Consider the following 20,649-nt stretch of genomic DNA (forward strand, 5'->3'; position numbering starts at 1 on the left):
TGATCGTGTTACTAAATAAGTATTTTAGGTCAGCAAATGACGCATTATTTAGCTCCCTACCCTATGGTAGGGATGCCAACAATGAACCAGTATTACCTACACATTTAACCAATGTTTTAGTTTTAATATGTGACGTTGCCAAACCGGTGTTAGCAAAATAATTATGCTGTACTGTGCGTTTACAGAGAACTGATTAAGATAAAGATAGCACAGTCTATTATTTAAGTAGGAATATTACAATGCGTTTATGAACATCAATTAAAGCTACACCGGCTCTAACCCTACACCTCTGCTTCGAGGAGATCCCCCCTCAATTGAAGGAGGGTATCCCAATATCGCACCGGCAAGAAACTCGGCGGGACACATCTTTTCAAAATATTACATCTTGTAATTGACATGCATTAAATAACAAAAAAAATACAAATTTTACTACTAAAGAAGTCAAGCAATTACATACAGTAGGTACTTTTTCATACAAATACGTAGCTCTTTCAGAAAATATATCGAATTCTTAGAAAAGGAATAGAAAATAACATTCGTAAAAGAAATGAGAATATATATAATATGAATCTGACTGATTACATAAAATATTAAATTTGATGTGCTTTCTTACCTGAGCTGATTTATAAATGTTCAATCTTTTGGTGGTTCATTGTTAGCCACCTCAAAAGTAATTCAGCAAGCAATGTACTACATTGTTTTATAGTCGTTAATTACAATACTATGGGTAGATTAAGCAATTGATGAATAAAATAGTCTATGCTTGGTAATGGTCGTTAACGTTCGGCGGGCTAATCCTTTGTCTATTGTTAAGTGAAACCGCACTTGCTACTACCTGCATAAAAAATGGTCCGGCCACTTTAACCGGGTATTAAATTACAACTCCTATGGAAATTGCAATAAGGCTCAGAATGAACCAATGGAAAAATAATTAGAGATTTCTTGTGTGGTCCCTCTATGGTTACTGAGTGCTGGCGAGTCGATCGCTACAGAACCAGTCTAAAAGGCGTCCTCGAGATGCGTAACAAAGGCGCGTTATCGGAGACCGCACCTACACTGGTTTTTTGAGCGTTGGACTAGCCCGCGCTCAGGTGTCAATTAGAATTATACGACCCTTTTTTTGCAGGTAGTGGCACGTGCCGTTTTACTTAACAATAGACAAAGGATAAGCTCGTCGGGGCCAGCTAGAAATCGAACGACTATAACTCAAAACGTCGCATTCAATGACGCACAAAATACATTACCGCTCGAAAAACTTTCAAAAATTAATTATGCTCCGTATCCAGGAAGGTTCAAAATTAATAGAACTTTGCTCTCCAAGTCATATTGCTTTGCAAACTAAGTCACCGTGAGTAGCTAAAATATATAATTGACAATTGTGGAAATAGAAGGCGAAAAGCTATTTTTTTTTCAATTCCGTGCGAAGCTTCTTTATCAATTTAAATATCCTTTATCTGCTCAGACACGAAAACTTGCTAAGATAAATGTAATTTTTTAGATTTGTCAAAATAAAGATTTAAAATAGAATGGACAGGTAGACCTTTTTATTAGGTGTCTGCCGTCTGGGCGGCCAAAGGATAAATATAGCAGATAAAAGCGCTCCACAAAGTTTAATTTAGTCAAACAAATTTTATACTGGGTGACGCATTCAATCGTTTTTAATTCTCCTAATGCTAAAATTTTTTACCAAATAATTAATTGTGATGGAGCATTCCGCGAAATTTTTTACCGTTGCCCCGTACAAACGCAAATTTCTGAAGATTTTTTTCTGTCACAGTGGGTATAAAAATGCTCAGTAAAATAAATAATCATCGAATTTAAATTATGAAAATCTAAATCTAAAGCTCATGGAATGCCCCAGATATGTATTTTGTGTAACCCAGTAAAAAAAAAGTACGTTTTAGTTTTGGAGGTTATAAAAACAAACTTGATGACTGTGATAATGTGGTTTCTCTGTGACAAAATGGTAATCATAAACAAGTGTCTACAATTAAACTAATTTCACGGTTTAAACTCACGTGTTTTTAGTCGGTACGCGAAGCACGGCCGTCGTGAACGCTGCTCGCACTGTTAGTGCTTCAGAAAGGAGATATAGGCTCTCCGAAACATGTCGCGCGAGTGACTAAAAACAGGTGAGTTTAAACCGTAAAATTAGTTTACTGTCGTAAGACTATTACTTATGTCTCACGACAGTTTGTATTATATGGAGTGTGGTATTAAGAGGAGTGACATCTCTTATGGTAGAACTGTTCAGCTGTCAGCTGTAAATAATAGTTCCAAATTTCTCCAGAGTAGCGCTAGAGTAGCTAAGAACCTAAGCGGCTATTGACGGAGTGAAGTGCGCTGTCTATGATTTGATTTTTTTGTTCAAGGATTCTAGGTATTGTAGCGCCACCTATTTAAGGTTTTTTGATGACACTTTTTGGTACATGGAGATTTATTTCCTTACCTCCACCTTTCGTATTGTATTAGAAGTTTCTAGAAAATCACCTCAAATCCTAGTTGGGATCGACCAGTGAGCCACAAAATACAGGAGTGTCCTTTGCAACTATGTAATATAGGAAACTGCGATCGGCTTTGAATACCAACTGCCTAATCGGTTGAACTGCGGATAAAGTATTCACTATTACAGCTGAAACAAAACTCAATTTTAGATATCATAATAAGATCGAATATTTGTGGAGGGAACTTGCGGAATGAGCTTTTTATTGTAAATTGATCTTTAAGAAATGGAAAAATTGGCCAAGTGCGTATGGGACCACACATAAGGAAGGGTTTCGTAGCTGTAGATCAGTATACATTAACTATTGGTCCTGTGGAATTTGTGTGATGTGATGAGTATTTACATTTTTTCCCGCGTGAGTGATGTGTTCTATTGTACGAGTATGTACGTACATATTTAAGTAAGTGCCATATAAATGATTATGTATATAGTCGCCTAAGACCTATAGTTATAAACTTTGTTTAGTTACTAGTTCAATCTGTGTAGGTTACCCCAAAGATAAGATACACTAGTGGCCCTGTGATCTAGACGACGGCAAACTTAAAAAAAAAAAAAAAACTTCGTTGAATCATCATCGCAGCAAACTCACAATACTCGTAGCCGTATACTATGGAATGAAAACACTTATTAAGTTGTTGGAAAATGAAAACACTTTTATTTGTAACCTTCATTACGCTAAGAAAACACAAAATCACATTCATCAAGCTGTACAAAAATCTTGTTACCGATATTGTACATTTTATTTACTATAAAACAATAGTTATTTGTTTTACAAGGGGGCAAAGTTGTTGTTTAACCGCTCGTGCTAATATTGATACCCGACCAAGCGAAAGATTTCAAAATTGAACCACGAGCATAGCGAGTGGTTCCAGAAATGGAATCTTGAGCGTTGCGAGGGTTTCAAGGCACGAGGGTTAAACAAACTTTGCCTCCGAGTGAAACACAAAATTTTTCACCACACCAACGCGAAGAAACTATTAACTATAAAATACCAAAATATTCAAATTAAATCAAATCCAAATGAATGTAATAATAAAATTATCATTCAAAATCATCATTTGAAAATCAATTCTACTAGCTAACATAAGGATACAACTCAAAATTTGTATCTGATTACTTTGCCCCATGTGGATAAAATGCAACTTTCTCATTAGTTTTTGAACAATCAAGAGGGCCTTTACCAGTTGGTGTGGTGAAAAATATTATATATGTTTAAACAACCACTAGTTGATGTCTACGACCGATCCAGCGAAGAGGACGTTTCCGTTAAGAACAATGTAGTATAAGAAGCTATGATCACATCTGAATATTATTTCTTTGGGGGGAATTGGATCGATGACCGCAGATGTCGCTGCGACGACTATGGCTGGAAATAAGGATAAGTGATAAGATATAGTAGTTAAAATAATATTAAGATGAGTGATTATAATAACCGTGCATTATTGGGCAGAAACTGGAAACTGACACACACGAGAAACTGTTGAAATAAATTTAATAATAAATAAATAAATTACAGAAAACCGCGGCCGAATAACACTAAACTCTACTCATAGTTTTGTGTTTCTGCCGCACTGTGGGCTGAAATTCTCTCTTATTGACATAGAAACCGAAGTTGTTATTTTTATGTTTTTTGTTTGAATTAGGTTTTGCCTAGCATTGTTATGGGAACCTATGAGTTTTAGACGATTTTGAATGAAAATTGTCTTTGAATTTGGTTTTAGGACTTTTTCCATATAAATAATTAATTATTTTAAAAAAACCGCACCCGTGTCGGGTATAATTATGTAGTATGCCAAAAAATCACAAATAATTCGTAGTGTAACCACCTGCGAGGATATTACGGTTTGTTTTGCGGTTCTTGAGTAATCATGATTTCTTGTTCCTGCTCCATACATTTATTTTGAAAAAAAAAATCGTAACTCGACAATTTTTATTCAAAATCGTCTAAAACTCATAGGTTACTATAACAATGCTGTGGCAAGATTTCAATCAAAAAAACATAAAAAGAACAACTTCGGTTTCTATGTCAATGAGAGCCGAATTTCAGCCCACAGTGTGCCGGTGAGTAAGGTTGCCAGAGCTCAACGAGGGGGGGGGGGGGGGGGGGGTGTCGGCAACGCGCATGAGAGTTTCAGGCGTACATAGGCTACGGAGACTGCTTACCATCAGGCGGGCCGTATGCTTGTTTGCCACCGACGTAGTATTAAAAAAATAATAATATAGGACATTATTGCACAAATTGCTAAAAATTGCAAAAAAAGCTCAATAAGGCTTGTATATACTATAAATACTTAAATACATAGACAACCATGACTCGGGAACAAATATTCATGCTCATCACACAAATCAGGACTTGAACCAGGGACCGTCGGCTTCGTAGGCAGGCTCACTACCCACTAGGCCAGAACTCTAGCATACTGAACTGTCTAGAACTCATTCAAAACTCCACATTATGCTTATACCACATTATCACAGTATAATCGGTAGTTAACTTTCAATTCGTTAACACTCTTGTTAGTTTAATTAAACACAAATCTTTTGTTGATATTTTATATAAAAAAATGTGCACATATAAAAACGACTTGTTACCGCAAAGTTTAATTAAACGTTATTTAGTATATGGGCAACGTTTCTAGATGCCGTTCTTCGCTCCACAGAACAAAGTGGTATCTTGGAGTCTTATATAAAAGAGGAAAGGTCGATCGGCTCTGAATATAGTTGATTGTGGGGGCGGTGCAGGTATTGCCCTTGTAGATACGACAACACCTGTAAAGACACACACCTGTACATTTTTCTGCTACTATTCCATTTATATTTTGGCAATCGACTTTCGGCCCGATCTGAATTTTAAGATACCTCAAATTAAATATTAGGTCTAGATACGGTATAGATCGGATACGTCAATGTCAAAAGTGAAGTATTTGAAGATAAATCCGATCCATACCGTATCTAGACCTAATATTTGACGTATCTTAAAGTTCGAATCAGGCCGATTGGCTTCTCACGTCATGAAATTCAAAGTCAATATTTAGCCGTAGATCCAGATCTAAACATACTTCAAAAAATATAGAAATAACACTGATAGTGTTATGTAACTTACTATTTTATGCCAATATCGAAATAGGTATATTATTGTAAACTCTAAGATTTACTTAATTACATTTACAATCCAGGGCACTTCAGGTATAAGTCACAGGTTATATTTTGACTGAATTTTATTTGACGCAAAAAAAAAATTCTATTGGGAAGGCCGCCCAAGTCGGTTAACCCTCCATACAAAGACCCAAAAATTTTCGCAGCAATTTGGTATTATTTACCCAATCCTGTTGTTGTGTAGTTTAAAAGCATCAAACCATTCTGTTCTACTTTATGTAATTCCTTTCAGAATATTACTCCCAAGTCAGGAATTTAACTATTTACGACAAAATATAAACGGCATTTTTAGGGTTCCGTAGTCAACTAGCAACCCTTATAGTTTCGCCATGTCCGTCCGTCTGTCTGTCTGTCTGTCTGTCTGTCCGAGGCTTTGCTCCGTGGTCGTTAGTGCTTGAAAGCTGAAATTTGGCATGGATATATAAATCAATAAAGCCGACAAAGTCCTACAATATATATATATATATATATATATATATATATATATATATATATATATATATATATATATATTATAGTACTTCCCCTACACGTAAAGTGGGGTCAACTTTTTTTTTTGCTTCTACCCTACAGTGTGGGGTATCGTTGGAAAGGTCTTTCAAAACTAATATGGGTGTTCAACAAACATTTTTTGATAAAGTGAATATTTTCGGAGATAATCGCTCCGAAAGAAAAAAAAAATGTGTCCCCCCCCTCTAACTTTTGAACCATAGGTCCAAAAAATATGAAAAAAATCGTGGAAGTAGAGCTTAAGAAAGACATTAAATGAAAACTATAGCGGATATGATCAGTTTAGCTGTTTTTGAGTTATCGTTATAAAGTTTCCCCTTCATAGTAAAAATACGTACACCCACAGTTCATCCCTTGGTTAACAATCTACCATACTTTAAGCTCCAGTTTAGCTTATTGTGACGGAAGAGTAACTACGGAACCCTACTCTGAGCATGGCCCGACATGCTCTTGGCCGGTTTTTATTTTATATTAAGTCGGTGGCAAACAAAAAAAGAAGAAAAAGGGTACCGTTAGCAGCAGCAGCCTCAGATCCTTCCTCGTTGACTTCAATGAACGCCTTCTGAATGGCCTTCGACACATATGTGTCCTCTGGGGTCTTTAATAAGCCTGACAGTCCGGAGTCCTTAGTGTCGAATATCTTGGTAACGCCCAGCTAGAAAATTCACAATAATGGATATGAGGCCACATACAATTTGTCTCCAACCATGGGGCTTTAAATGCAGGACTCAGTTTATCTCGCTAAATCCAGCTATTTTTTGCTATTGGACCAACCCCAAAATTGCAATTTTTTTTTCTATAGAAAACTTGGACGTCTGATCAGCCTAGCCTACCTAGCAGCAGAGGGTAACATGTATAAAAAATTATAGCTTAAATATTATTAGATTTAGAAACTGACAAGGGAAAATGGTAAACGGTGTTCAGCAGTGTTAGAGAAAAAACATACCTTTTTAAGGATATCAGAAAGATCGGTTGTTGTTTCAATAGTAAATGGTGGCAGGTACACCTTTACTTTCAGAGGGCTCAAGCTTCCCATGATTTTATCGAAGTTTGGCTTGAGTTGCAAGTTCTTAGCGACTTGCAAAAGGCCATCTTTCTCGTTTGGCAAGACTACCACCATGCTAAAATTATCGCCTTTGTAGAACATTTGAAGGACCTAAAAAAAATAGAAAACGTTTATACATTCTTGAAAGATGTCTAATATAATAAAAAATGAACTGTGATCTATTCTGGTCAACGTGGGATTGGAACCCACAACTCTGGATTACCGGTCCAACCTGCAAACAATTAAGTACACCCTATGAGCGATTGACCGATCATCCATCACAGCACACAGCAAGATTTCGATCTTAATACTTTGAGTTTGACGAGTTAGCGTCTGCCAAACATAAAATTGAGTACCCTTTTATTAGGCGCCCGGTTTTTCATTTCATAGCGGGCCATAGCCCAGTATTTAGTCCATCGCTTTCACCCAATAGCCTAGTTCATTTTAGATTACATCAACTCTCAACAGTCCCTACACTCTGGCGGGTGCTGCCTCTGCGTGCGTCCTAAACGGCAAGGGCAGCATCCGCTCGGTGTACCCTTTACATTTCATTAAAGCGTCAACAGGGTGTTGTCTACGTGTTGGCTTCGGCTCCACTCATGACTCCTAAATGTCCGGAACACCATTGTACCGTGATTGTTACAAAAAAATTTAGTTGCTGATGTGTAAAATTACCGTGCAGTTGAGTTCAGGAACTGCTCCATAGTTGAATTTTCCCTCTTGGTACATCAGATTGGTCTTTTTAGTCGTTCCATCACTTACGTAGAAATCAGCGTCCTTGATGGTGTTGTATTTGTTGAATGCGTAATGCCATTCACCCTAAAATAACCAAAAACAAAAGTAATGAGTTATTAGTGTTATTAATGCTTACATTAGTAATTATACCTCTCGTGTCAAATGCTAGTCCATATGACAGTTCCTTCAAGTTCCTTTAAGTTATAGTTACGAGTATTATAGTTATAGTTTTTTATTTGCTAGAATTGTGGTACATTGTAGATGGTGGACATAATTTGGTAGTTCAACATAATCACCACTATATTGAAACATTGTAATATACACACACAGCACCAGAAAATGTCAAATTAAAACATATTTAAATAAGTTAAAATATTGTTATGGTACTATATTTACATTTTTAAATGATCATATTGATCATTAAAACGTGAAATAAATAAAACATGTCAAGCTTAAAACTATTAAACTAAACAGAAAAACAGTAGAAAATAGGGAGCGTGCATGAACTGTAGGAGGCAGCACAGGAGCCGTCAGATTTTTGGCGCGAGGCGTAAATGTGATGTTTTTTGTTCCGATGTCGCCCACAAGATGGCAGAACCTACTATGCACAAGAAAACACGTGACGTGTAAATGTACATGTTTATGGTTCCGATTCAGGCCACAAGATGGCAGACCCTCCAACGCGCACGGTCCCTATAGTAGCATACAATTTGCAAAACATTAGGCAAAATACCGGTATTATAAAAAAAAGTACAAGTATTATTTTTGTCCACTTCATTATTTAGGAGCATATATCAAAATATTATTTTATATTGTAAGAAGATTTTTCCTTTAGCCAACACCGAAGCTTCACTAAAAACAACTTGTAAGGCAGAACTCTGATTTGTTGAGGTATATGATTATAAATTTTAATTGACATAATGTAGCAATTTTTACTATTTAGGACTGTTTTTGAAATGGGTTTCGTAAGACGAAACAAATCACGTGCATGCAAGTTTGGATTTTGAGCCGGTTTGGAAAATATGTCATGATTGTTTCTAACAAACTTTGCGTGCTCCAGTATATAAATGCTCGTCAGGGTCAGTTGAGCCTCTTAAATAGTGGTTTGCATGGGGCTAAGGGATCTTCCCCACACATCGCGCGTACACATCTCTTATGAATTAAAAAAAAACTTTATCTATATTTGTCGAGTTACCCCATATGATAAGTCCGTAACAGAGAAGTGACGAAACGTAACCATGATACGCTGTTATGGCTGTTGGTTCCCCTGCTACACTTCTTAACCTTTTTAGAGCGAAGACAAATCTATTTAGTTTATTATATACACTATCAATGTGTTCCTTCCAATTACAAAATATGTCAAGTGTGATACCTAAAAAATTAACGACGTCGTTGTTATTTATGGTTTGCCCCCTTATGATTCACTTTCCATGGCGCACGCACTGCTTTATTAGTTGAAAATTGAACACAACTTGTTGGTATTTATCTCAATAACAATTTCAGAAATATGTTTTACCATATTTTTTAACTTTATATTAAATTATATAAATAAATTAATGCTTTAAATTACCAAAAACTGCCTACTAACTTTTTATGTGACAGTCCCTTTAAATATGAACTGTCATAAGACCCATCATTCGACGCCGAAAGGTATAATGTATGTAGATTAATAAATAAGGTAAATAAATACCTTAAAGTAAATAGCGTTGATCAACACAAGACGTGTTAATGAAGACAGATCAGAAGGCTGGATCAAATCATGAATACGATTGTTGGTTTGGCTTTCGACCTGAAATAAAATAAGTTTTTGGAAAAAATAATTCTTTGTACAAAATTTTATCGCTGACTGTAATTTTCTTACAGCAGGCAACTAATACTCGTCAAGGTAATAATCTAATAACCCCAAACACAATTAGGGTTGCGTTGGCCACATCATGTCTCCATCATCAGATCAGCTCGATGGTACAATTAGCATCAAAAGTAGCGGATCAAATAACGCTTCATAAGTATCTACCATTCTGTAACAGCTTAACAAAAAGTGATGTCTTTAATATAGAACAAACAAGACTGTAAAACATATACTTTTGAACGCGAATTTTAGAAATTTATATATTCTTGGAAAAGTTATCCGGAATATCAGATAATTTTAGCGCCTTCTTTCATCCGCTACTTTTGATGCTGACTGTACCATAATATTGCATTGCCTCCTGACTTACATATGTATGCCAATTTTCAGCTCAATCTAAAACCGGGAAGTGGGTCCAATTTAGCTTCCAGAAATTGGCCCACACTAACTAACAAACAAACCAACATAGTAACAGGGCAAGTTAAATAAAATCTTGTAAAAATGTATTCAGTGTTATAAGAGAAGTCAGTATGTACCTAAGTAAATACAGTTAATTGCACCACAAAAGAAAAACTCTGAAAGATTTACACTGTAAGTAAAGGCAGCAACATGCGGTCTTATCGCTGTGAGCGATCTCTTCAAGACAATCTTAGGGTAGCAGGATATAAAGAACAGAAAACTTAAATAATAAACTTAGATAAGTTAAACAATATTAATAAATAAAATATATGCAGCAGAGTGTGGATTTCTATTTAACATACTATTTATAAAATATGTATTTGGAGTCTGTTAACAACGTTGCGTTATTTTTGTCAGAGGTGGACCACATAAATATTAAATAAATAAGTATTATATGACATTCTTACACATATTTACTAAGTCCCACGGTAAGCACAAGAACGCTTGTGTTGTGAGTACTCAGACAACGTTATATATGTATAATATACAAATACAAAAAATACATAGAAAACATCCATCACTCAGGAATAAATATCTGTGCTCATTACACAAATGCCCTTTCCGGTATTGGAACCCAGGACCATCGGCTTCATAGACATGGTCACTACCCACTAGGTCAGACCGGTCATCGATAAATATACATAATAAATATTTTTATTCGAAATACTATTGGGGGCATAAGTTTAAAAAAAAATCTGTTAAGGGGCCCACTGGTTACCAGTTCGCCGGACGATATCGGCCTGTCAGTTATTCGCAAAAGCTGACAATCGCGAATAACTGACAGGCCGATTTCGTCCGGCAAACTGGTAATCAGTGGGCCCCTAAAGTTCTTTTGATGTAGAAATATTTAAAACTTTTATCAATGATAAAATAGTTTCGTAAAATTACCCATGAGTTGATAGTATTCGCAGCTTCAGTATTCTTACTAAAGTCAAGTTCTTGAGCATTGGCATGTACAACGTCGACAGAGTCTTTCTTAAAACCGTCACTCAATGGGTATTTCTGATCTGAGTATACTTTGGCGGCTGCGGAGAAGTTGACACTGGTTTGGCCTTCAAAGGAGGAGACAAATTCGGGGAATGCAGAACGGATCTGCAAAAAAAAATTTGTAAGCCAATACCAAAAATAGCGTAGGGCAGGGCTTCGGTTCTGGCAACTGGGCCGGTTTTGGCCATTTATTGTCGTCAAGGCACGGAACCGGTTTTAAAAATACTTCTTTCTTAAGAACTTTCATAAGAACGCAAACGTTTTAAGAACTTTATTATATCCTAAATAAACCGGTTTATTTAGCCTGTAGGGCTAAGATGGTCGGCTGTTTATCATTTGTCACCATGCCTGTCACGTTCTAACAAGTATGTAAGCGCGAAAGTGACGTTCGTAGTGATAGGTGATAAAAATGGAACTATGCTGCCACCGCTGTAGGGCTAAGATGGTCGGCTCTTTATCATTTGTCAGCATGCCTGTCACGTTCTAACAAGTATGTAAGTGCGAAAGTGACGGGCATAGTGACAGGTGATAAAAATGCGACCATGATACCGTTGCTGGTGGTGTGCCGCGTAAACAAAGACACCTTAGGTTAAATCTGACAAGAACTATGTGGAAATCTTCTCCTAAAAACCGGTTTAATAATAACGGTTTAACGAACGAATCCGAATTTTTTACCAAAAAAGAAAAGTTTTGCGCCAAGTACATAATAACGGTTTAGATATTTAATATAATAGTTTGCTATATATTTATTAAAATTTCAACTGGCTAAAAAGAGTACTAGTGGCCAGAACCGGAGCATCTGCCCAAGCAACAGCAACAGTATTAAAATGGTGGTCGTTATGAATTAGCCATAAAGTTCATGAATTGATCAGACAGATTAAGGGGTTACCTACTTGGTGATCGCTTCTCCATACAAACTTAGTTCCCAAGTTCCTCTCTGGTTCATTTTGGAAAATATTTTTATACAATTTGATGTTTGTTACTTAATTTTCATCACACTTGCTCGAAAACGATCTTATTTCATGCAGGCGTGCTGAAGGACAAAGGCCTATTTTGTTTCCGCGGAATTTATGGATTGTGAAAAAAAAGCTATAAGTCCCTAGGGAGTTACAGCTTTTTTTTAATTATGTCACTTATTCATACAAACCAAGTAGCATAAATGAGTTTTACTTTTAAAATACTGACGTTTATATAATTTAATATTTTTGTTTATGTTTAAAATTATTTAATTTCATTAATTTAACAGCCGTTTAAATATTTTTACATAATTTTCAATCGTGGCTGAATGCCGAATAGGTCTGTGCCTTCGATACCTCACCTGCCAAGAAATTACAAAATGGCGGACGAATGTTTGATATATGTCACCGTATTTAAGAATTATTTCGCTTAAAATTTAGTTTTTTCTTCGCAAGTGTGATGAAAAACATTGTGTGTAACTCCGGGGGTAAGAATATTGCAAACTCGGGTCTTTAATTCCCTCGTATCCTAAATTTCACTTACCCCCCTCGTTGCACAATGTACTATAACTTTAGCTATAACCCTTCGTTTGACTTTTCTCGATTTTTTTACTATTATAAAAGTTAGGAGCGTAAAACAAAATTCCATAATTATATGTGATTCTGTGAAAATAGTTTAAAAAAATGAAATGAAGGGGCATAGCTGAGGTTAATATAGATAAAATATTATAAAAATATTTTCTATAATGTTGATATCTTTATATATGAAAAAAAAATTGAGACTACGTTTTTATAACAAGGCGATTTCGCGCGGTTGTCCACTTTCGTCTTGACAGTAGACTATAGACTATTTCTTCTTCTTTACCTGTTCTTTGCTGGAAACATTGAGTACTGTCGTAAGTTCTTTAAGGGAGTCTCCAGTGGTGTACAGCAACAGTTGGACTAGAGGCGTTACCACCGAATATGGCGATGTAATTAGATTCTTTCCCGGCTCAGCTTTCAATCGCTCCTAAAACACAATAGTACATTACGATAGAAGTGCGAAAATTAGGAATTTCGCAACGAGTGGCGATACATTAAAACACGACCGAAGGGAGTATTTTAAATTCACACGACTAACTGTTCGTTCTCCATTTTAACAATTTTAAGTTCACGCTTTTTTTTTATTTTTATTTTCCTGCCTCTGAAAAATGGCTTCAAACGGTGATATACATATTTTTGGCCAAAGATAATAATATTAATACATTCAGAAAACGGGTACTTATCAAACAGCCCTAGTAGAGCAAATTTTGGAGCACGTGCCTACTACGTTTTATGGCAATTCAAAATTGTGTCGCTGATCATTAAACAATATAAGTTATATGCAAATATCAAGAAAGTTGGTTTATTTTGAAAGTTAAATATCAAACTGAGTTTTATTTACCACCTTGTAATACACCGGAGTCTAGACTTCACAATTACAAAACTTACATAAAGGAATTTTCCATTAAATATAGTGACACCAGTTTGTAGGCTAGCTACGTCATCGCTGCCACTAGAACCGGTAGTTGGCTTCGCAGTTGTAGTTGGCTTTGCAGTGGTAGGTGTTACTATGATCACTGGAGTGCTGGTGGTCGAGACAACGAGTCCTGTAAAATGTTATCTTTTTTTATTAGTAGAACACTTAACTCTTTGAACGCTACGCCTATCGTGCGCGGCGCGTCATCCTGAACCTTGTCGGTATACATGAAGGTTGATATTGTACTGTAGGCGCGAGCGTCAGTTGACGTCTTTGGCGATCAAAGAGTTGAAGATTGAGTATTACGACGACTTTCAGAGGATTCACTAAACATTTATTTTGCACTCAAAATTAATGGAGCCAGATGAACGTAAGTATGATAAACATCTCATCCCCATAAAAGTTGCTTTCGGATGGTGACTGCAGCGTTGCATTTGCAGCGTCACTCTCAATGTCCTTGATATAATTAGTGACGGATTGAACCTGCTAATCACGACAGTAATGCGGCAACGACAGCAATATAATTTATCAAAGACATTGACAGGTATAGTCCAGGTTAACGATACAACAATATCGCTTTCCGAATGTAACGATAGTGCGATATAAAATATAACCTAAGCGTCTTCCATTTTTGTATGTTCTCTTAATCTGTTTCTATAATATGTGGGCCGCCGATCATAAAATCAAGCATATCTCAAAACGTGGAAATCTTTGTCTCGTTCCCTAAGTCAACGGAGCCCCGCTACTCCTATTTCTGGACAATTTGCTCTTCGGGCATCTGAAGTAACCTAGCGAACCTATCGTACCTATCTATTGGTTTAATGTGACTTCCGTCAAAACAATACACAAGAAAATTGCGATCTGCCGCCGACACAAATATATGTTTATAAACATACCACATTTCTCTGCCTTCACGCAGGTGTTGTTAGAGTTTCTGTAGTATCCCTTGTTGCACCTGCAAGCAGGCTTGCAAGCTACGACAACGCGAACTTTTAAGGGCGAACATTTCCTGCCGGTGACGTAATCATTGCAATTGTCACCGGGGCAACCTGCAGGGCACGAGTCATAGTGTTCGTTGGGGCCATCACATTTGAATGGAGCTGAAAGGATATTATTACAGGTTTTATTACAGGCTAAAATGGGACTGGGCTGGTTTGCGGAATGCCGAATGAGTTTTCGGGTAAAGTCACAATAGAGCAGGAGCCCGAAAACTTGAATCAGGGATCTGGCAGACCTCATCGGCGATGTCGCTGGACACAGCACTGGGCTGAGATCAGTGGAGAGATTGGGGGGAGGCCTCTGCCTAGCAGTAAGACACGATAGGCTCCAAGTATTTTTTTAAAGACAACCATTTTTAAAGATACGCCCTAGTAAAACGATTAAGATACTTATGGCTTTCCCGTAGGTTTTGCATTAAGCTAGATATACCACAAGAAGACGCTACCAATTTTGCTTTCATGTCAAGTGATTCTATATGGGGCCAAAATTGATTAATTTATTTTCGAGTATCAAAAAAATGCAAAAAATTAAAAAAAAAGGAAATGAATCATCAAACATCAGCATGAAACTGACGTCCAAGTACTCGTGGTTGAAAAATCTTTACTTCCTGAGTTGTTTAGTTATAGAACTCGTATATCATTTCATGCATACTGCAGTTAGCAAAACAAATTGTCTAACTTTAAACCCCAAAAAAACTGACGCTGATTTGAAATGTAAAAAAGCAGCTAAATTGAGAATTGAGACACTTACGACAAACATAAGCCTTGATACATTTCTTGGTGATACGGTCCCTTTTGTCAAGGATACCACATGTACATCTGGGTGGGTCGCACACTATACCCACTGGGCAGGTTTGAGGAGAGTTCCGGTTTTTGGGGCAGTAATCTCCTTCGCAGGCAACAGTTGGACAACGATTATAGATCTCGCCTTCGGGGCAAGATGGTGTGGCTGAAAGATTTTTATTGAATTTTACTAATAGAGTAAAAAAAGCTTGAGTCGAAGCTTGAGTAGAGGGAGAACCCCATACATTGCGTAAATACGCAACGCATACGCAATGTATGAGGTTCTCCCTCTACCTATTCAATTTGTGCAACCTTTAAACGTTACCTATTCAATTCTTTTGAAAATTGAAATAGATAGTTTTTAGAGTGGGGAGACTCGATTGGTGAGCGAAGTCAGGAAAAATATCACAACTTTTTTTCTCCATACAAAAGTGAAACACCCTTATATTTTTATATTAAATATTCCCTATTATCCTTGAACTTGTACTTGTTGCTAAGAAGGCCCACTGTCAGTGTGAGTAACAAAGCTCGAGTCCCGAGCCATATTGAACTTATGAGATGAAATAATAAATTTAAATATTTAAGATAATTTTGAGGTTTTTCGATCTCTTAACAAGGCCGATGTAATAAGTTATAAGTAAGTACTTAATGACTTAAAAAAGTGTCTCAATGTTATTAGACTTTTGATTCTTAAAACATCTTGAGTTCAATAAAGCTCAGAAATTATTTCCACTAATTAAAAATATCACCTGTTCTGAAAATGCCAAATATTGTTATTTGCATTACTATAAATTTTAAAACAATTAAAATTTCTTATTCATGTCAAAATGTATTTTTTTGGGGTCCTTAATGCCCTGCTAGTGATCAATGAGTCCCACAATATTTCTTTTATATAACGTCTATTTTCCAGGAGTGCCGTAATATTTTAATAACTATTTTGGTGTATGAAGACATTTAAAAATAATATGAGAAACCTATATTGAGTGAGTTTTACATAATATCCTGTTTTTTTTTTTTTAAATTCAATTTAAATTAAAGTGGGCCTTATAAGCCTCACTTACCTTAGTCATAAAATACGTGAGCATAAGTACGTGTAAAACAAATGAATTTAATGGAAAAAATGACGCGCACATTCTTGTCGGTGAATTGAAACATCTGAATTAATATTTAATCAACGTAATTTCAACGTAATAAAGTAATTACAGTCACTTTGCCTCAAATGAACGATTTCATAAATAATATTATATTTGCTAATAGTGTATAGTTTAAATTTAACCTAACGTAGTTTGCTCTTCTTATTAATGCTTAAATAAGAAACATAACAATAACCTAATAATATATGTAAATAACTACTGATAGTGGTTCAGGTAATGTTATGTTTGCATTTTTGTTCTTTCACTTGCTCATTCTGGCATCATCAACTTCTCTCATTGGAAGCGCTAGTGGCCTAGCGGTAAGAGCGTGCGATTTGCAATCCGGAGGTCGCGGGTTCAAACCCCAGCTCATACCAATGAGTTTTTCGGAACTTATGTAACAAATATGCAAACGTGCAAATGACATTGGATTGGGCATATCCTTAGGAAGCCTGACACCCACCTATCCAAAGTGGCCCTGACCTGGAAGATGCCCGGAAAACGGAAACATGGTCGCCCTAAATTTACTTGGCGCCGTTCCGTGGAACAAGAGTTGGGTGTATTGGGGATGGGGTGGGAGGAGGTTACCCAAGCTGCCCAGGACCGGAGTCAGTGGAAGAAAATGGTTCGAGCCCTACACCCCAGCGGGGGTAACAGGATGGAAAGAAAAAGAAGATGTAACAAATATCATTTAATATTCACCAGTCGCTTTTCAGTGAAGGAAAACATCGTAAGGAAACCGGACTAATCCCAATAAGGCCTAGTTTACCCTCTGGGTTGAAAGGTCAGATGGCAGTCGCTTTCGTAAAAACTAGTGCCCACGCCAATTCTCGACATAAGTTGTCAAGGGGACCCAGGCTCCCATGAGCCGTGGCAAAATGCCGGGACAACGCGAGGAAGAAGATTTGTGTTCACGAGAGTCACAAAATTTGCCCATTAAACTATTTTTACTTAGGTAAATTAAATTGTATTGTTACATTTAATGTTAGTATGACTCACAACAATGTAAACTCAAATATTTGGTCATATTGTCCTTACTGTGGTAGAATATGCTAATTTAAAACTATTATTACTTAACTCGTTCATTTTATGAAACGGAGTGCGCCTAATGTTTCTGGAAGAACACAATTTTCTTAAAACCATTACGTATTTTATCTATAAGGACAGTACTTACGACATCGACTTTCCGCCACGCACACATTGCTAGCATTCCTGTAGAAGCCTGGTTTGCACCGACATCCAGTCCTGCATACCGCTGGTTGAATTGGACAGTTGATGACTTTGCCAATAGAATCGCAGGTCTGATTCGAGCAACCACTGATACATGTGTCGAAGAATTCATTTTGACCCGTACATTGGTTGCTTGATATTGCTAAAAGACGAAATGCATCAAAGGTTATGTTAGACTGAGACTTAAGTCTCCTTAACTAAAATGTTAATTATTGAAAGAGCGTTAGCAAAGGTCTCTGTTTCAACAAAAATTGTTTCGTGTGTCCGGATGTTCTCCTCTACAGATGGCAGTGCTCAACTTATTCTCGCCAAATTTTAGGAGCAGTTTCGATGATTAATTAGATTTTTTTTTACGATTCAGTTTTAATTAAATTTCAGAAATGGCGGGGCCATACATTCATTAAGTTTCAAGTTATTCTCACGAGGTCCACAGCTCACAGAGCCATTAGTCTGTTTTTCAAATAAGGGTCTTTGAATTTAGCTTGAAATACAATATACTTTAAATCTGACAGGTTTCTATTTTGTTCTATTGTGTTTTTTGCCCGATTGCGGAAAGTCCAAAAGTAAGGGTTATAATTCTAATAGTCTATGTACCTGCAATTTGTATCATTGATACATACCAGATGTAAGGTTAATAAGAAACCCGTCAGTCAGGTTAATCAGTAGGGCCACTTTTTGCTTAATAATAAAATCATTTCATACAAAAAAGGTTAACTGTACTTACAACACTCGCTTTCCGGCACACAGACATTGTCAGTATTTCTCCAATAGCCTGCTTTACACCGACATCCTTCTCTACATACAGCTGGTTGGATCGGGCAGTGGATGACCTTGCCGATGTCATTGCAGCTCTGGCTGGAGCAGCCACTGATGCAGGTGTTGTAATACTCGTTTTGTCCAGGGCAGCGTTCATCGGTTTCTGGTGCTGAAAATATTTTATTGGCATCAAAGAGATGTTATCGAGCAGTTTTATATCTTGCCACAAAATTGCGGCTCTGTTCAAGCAACCCTTGATTGCGTTTGATTATGCTAAAGACGATAGTATACTATTTTATCGGAGGAAATAAAATTTTGTGAAGTAATAAAAAATAATAATTTGCTTTATCAGCAAAACGACTATTATGTGGATTCTCGAAGATGGCGTTTTTTTAAAGGGTTTTACTTTATGTAATATACTTTTTATAAACATGTCACGACACATTTAAGTTAATGTATAAAATTTTTATTATGTATTTCATTCCATTCACCTTTTTGCTTACCTTCAACAAAAATTTCAAGTAATAAACCCCTTATATGCCGAAAAAATCCAATTCATGCTCAAAAATGCCTTACATCATATTGGAAAAGAGTTGATACTCTTCAAAGTTTCTGGATCGATTTCTATCAAACATAGCTGAGAACCACCGCAAGGAATCTCGCATTGAAATTGGTCAATCCATTAGAGAGCTAAGACGCCACAGACAGACGGACGTTGGCGTCAAATATAATGAGTTTTTCGGAACTTATGTACGAAATATCATTTCATATTTACCTGTCGCTTTTTGGTGAAGGAAAACATCGTGAGAAAACCGGACTAATCCCAATAAGGCTTAGTGTACCCTCTGGGTTGAAAGGTCAGATGGCAGTCGCTTTCGTAAAAATTAGTACTCGGGCTTGCTTATTCTCGGGATTAGTTGCCAAGCGGACCCCAGGCTCCTATGAGCCGCGGTAAAATGCCGGGACAACGAGAGGAAGAAGAAAAGAAGGATTAAGGCCCAGGCGGAGATGGCGGGACGATTTAGACGCGTTTATAAGTAACTGGTTGGGAGAAGCTCAACAACGGGAAGTCGTGGATATTCAAGGAAAAGGCCTTTTCCTATGGGACACTATAACAGGCTAATAAAAATATATATGAAACTATTTTTCCTTAAATTTTCAGATATTTCTTTCATACTTTCTCTTTTTTGCAGCATTAGAAAAACCAATAATTAATATTAAGAAGTTTATTAACTGCAGTTATCAGGGAACACGCATCTGCCAACATTGTCGTCATACACATATCCATCATTGCAGTCGCAACCGCCAACCTTGCAGATCAAAGGGCAGATTGGATTCTTGGTCTGATAAGTTTTACAAGTTTTTCCGCAGTTGACGCCGCAACCCGAATGGGCGTTTATATCGCCACCACATCCTGTACCAAAGAAATTGTGAATTATATAAACAAACATATATGCATAACACACGCTAAAATATTTAGCATTTTCATTCTTTATAATTTTTCACCAAAATTAGGAAACAACCAAAAGTTCAATTTTAATTCCATTTAAACTGGTCTTTAAAGTTAAAATCATCACTCAAATTCTGCTATTGGCATAAAGACACCATCACCACTTTACATTAAAATAAAAATGTTAAAACATCCTAGTTGAATAATGATTGCTACTCGCATTTAAAAATCATTTTGGAACTATAATAATATCAATGCAACGTAACAAAAAGTCTCAATTTTATTATAGTTTAACTTACCTGAAGAAGCTGGACATTGGTCTTGAGGAATGCAAGTTCCGTTAACTGCTCGTAGGAAACCGTCGGAGCAGACACAGCCCTTGATGCAAGACTCAGCAGTCCTGTCTATGCAGAATTGTGGCGTTCCAACTTGGCTGCAGTTTCTGTGACCACATCCCCCGTTAACGCATGAGTCGAATTTTTCGTTAAGTCCGCAAATCGGTGCTAAAATGAAAATAAAAAATGTTTTATATCTAGGATTAATTTTAATTTTACTTTTATAATGTTATTATTCATATATACTCGTAATAGCAAATTGAAATTTGTTA

The 20,649-nt window shown here is 36.6% G+C and overlaps 1 protein-coding gene across 1 annotated transcript in view; it reads right to left on the minus strand.

Annotated features, from left to right (window-relative positions):
• Window positions 1-2,800: 2,800 nt before the first annotated feature.
• The window catches only part of LOC133519526 (zonadhesin-like), a 56,923-nt gene continuing 39,074 nt past the window's right edge, over window positions 2,801-20,649 (minus strand). The window contains exons 36-47 of the mRNA XM_061853531.1: window positions 20,342-20,545; window positions 19,827-20,006; window positions 18,561-18,761; window positions 17,781-17,978; window positions 13,665-13,822; window positions 13,060-13,203; window positions 11,140-11,343; window positions 9,637-9,735; window positions 7,887-8,030; window positions 7,113-7,322; window positions 6,677-6,821; window positions 2,801-3,869 (exon numbers count right to left, since the gene is read on the minus strand). Of these exons, the coding sequence (XP_061709515.1) occupies window positions 3,727-3,869; window positions 6,677-6,821; window positions 7,113-7,322; window positions 7,887-8,030; window positions 9,637-9,735; window positions 11,140-11,343; window positions 13,060-13,203; window positions 13,665-13,822; window positions 17,781-17,978; window positions 18,561-18,761; window positions 19,827-20,006; window positions 20,342-20,545 (2,030 nt within the window). The 3' untranslated portion in view covers window positions 2,801-3,726. The remainder of the gene's footprint in view (window positions 3,870-6,676; window positions 6,822-7,112; window positions 7,323-7,886; window positions 8,031-9,636; window positions 9,736-11,139; window positions 11,344-13,059; window positions 13,204-13,664; window positions 13,823-17,780; window positions 17,979-18,560; window positions 18,762-19,826; window positions 20,007-20,341; window positions 20,546-20,649) is intronic.

The sequence above is a fragment of the Cydia pomonella genome, chromosome 7 (assembly GCF_033807575.1).
Source record: "Cydia pomonella isolate Wapato2018A chromosome 7, ilCydPomo1, whole genome shotgun sequence".
Lineage (NCBI taxonomy): Eukaryota > Metazoa > Arthropoda > Insecta > Lepidoptera > Tortricidae > Cydia > Cydia pomonella.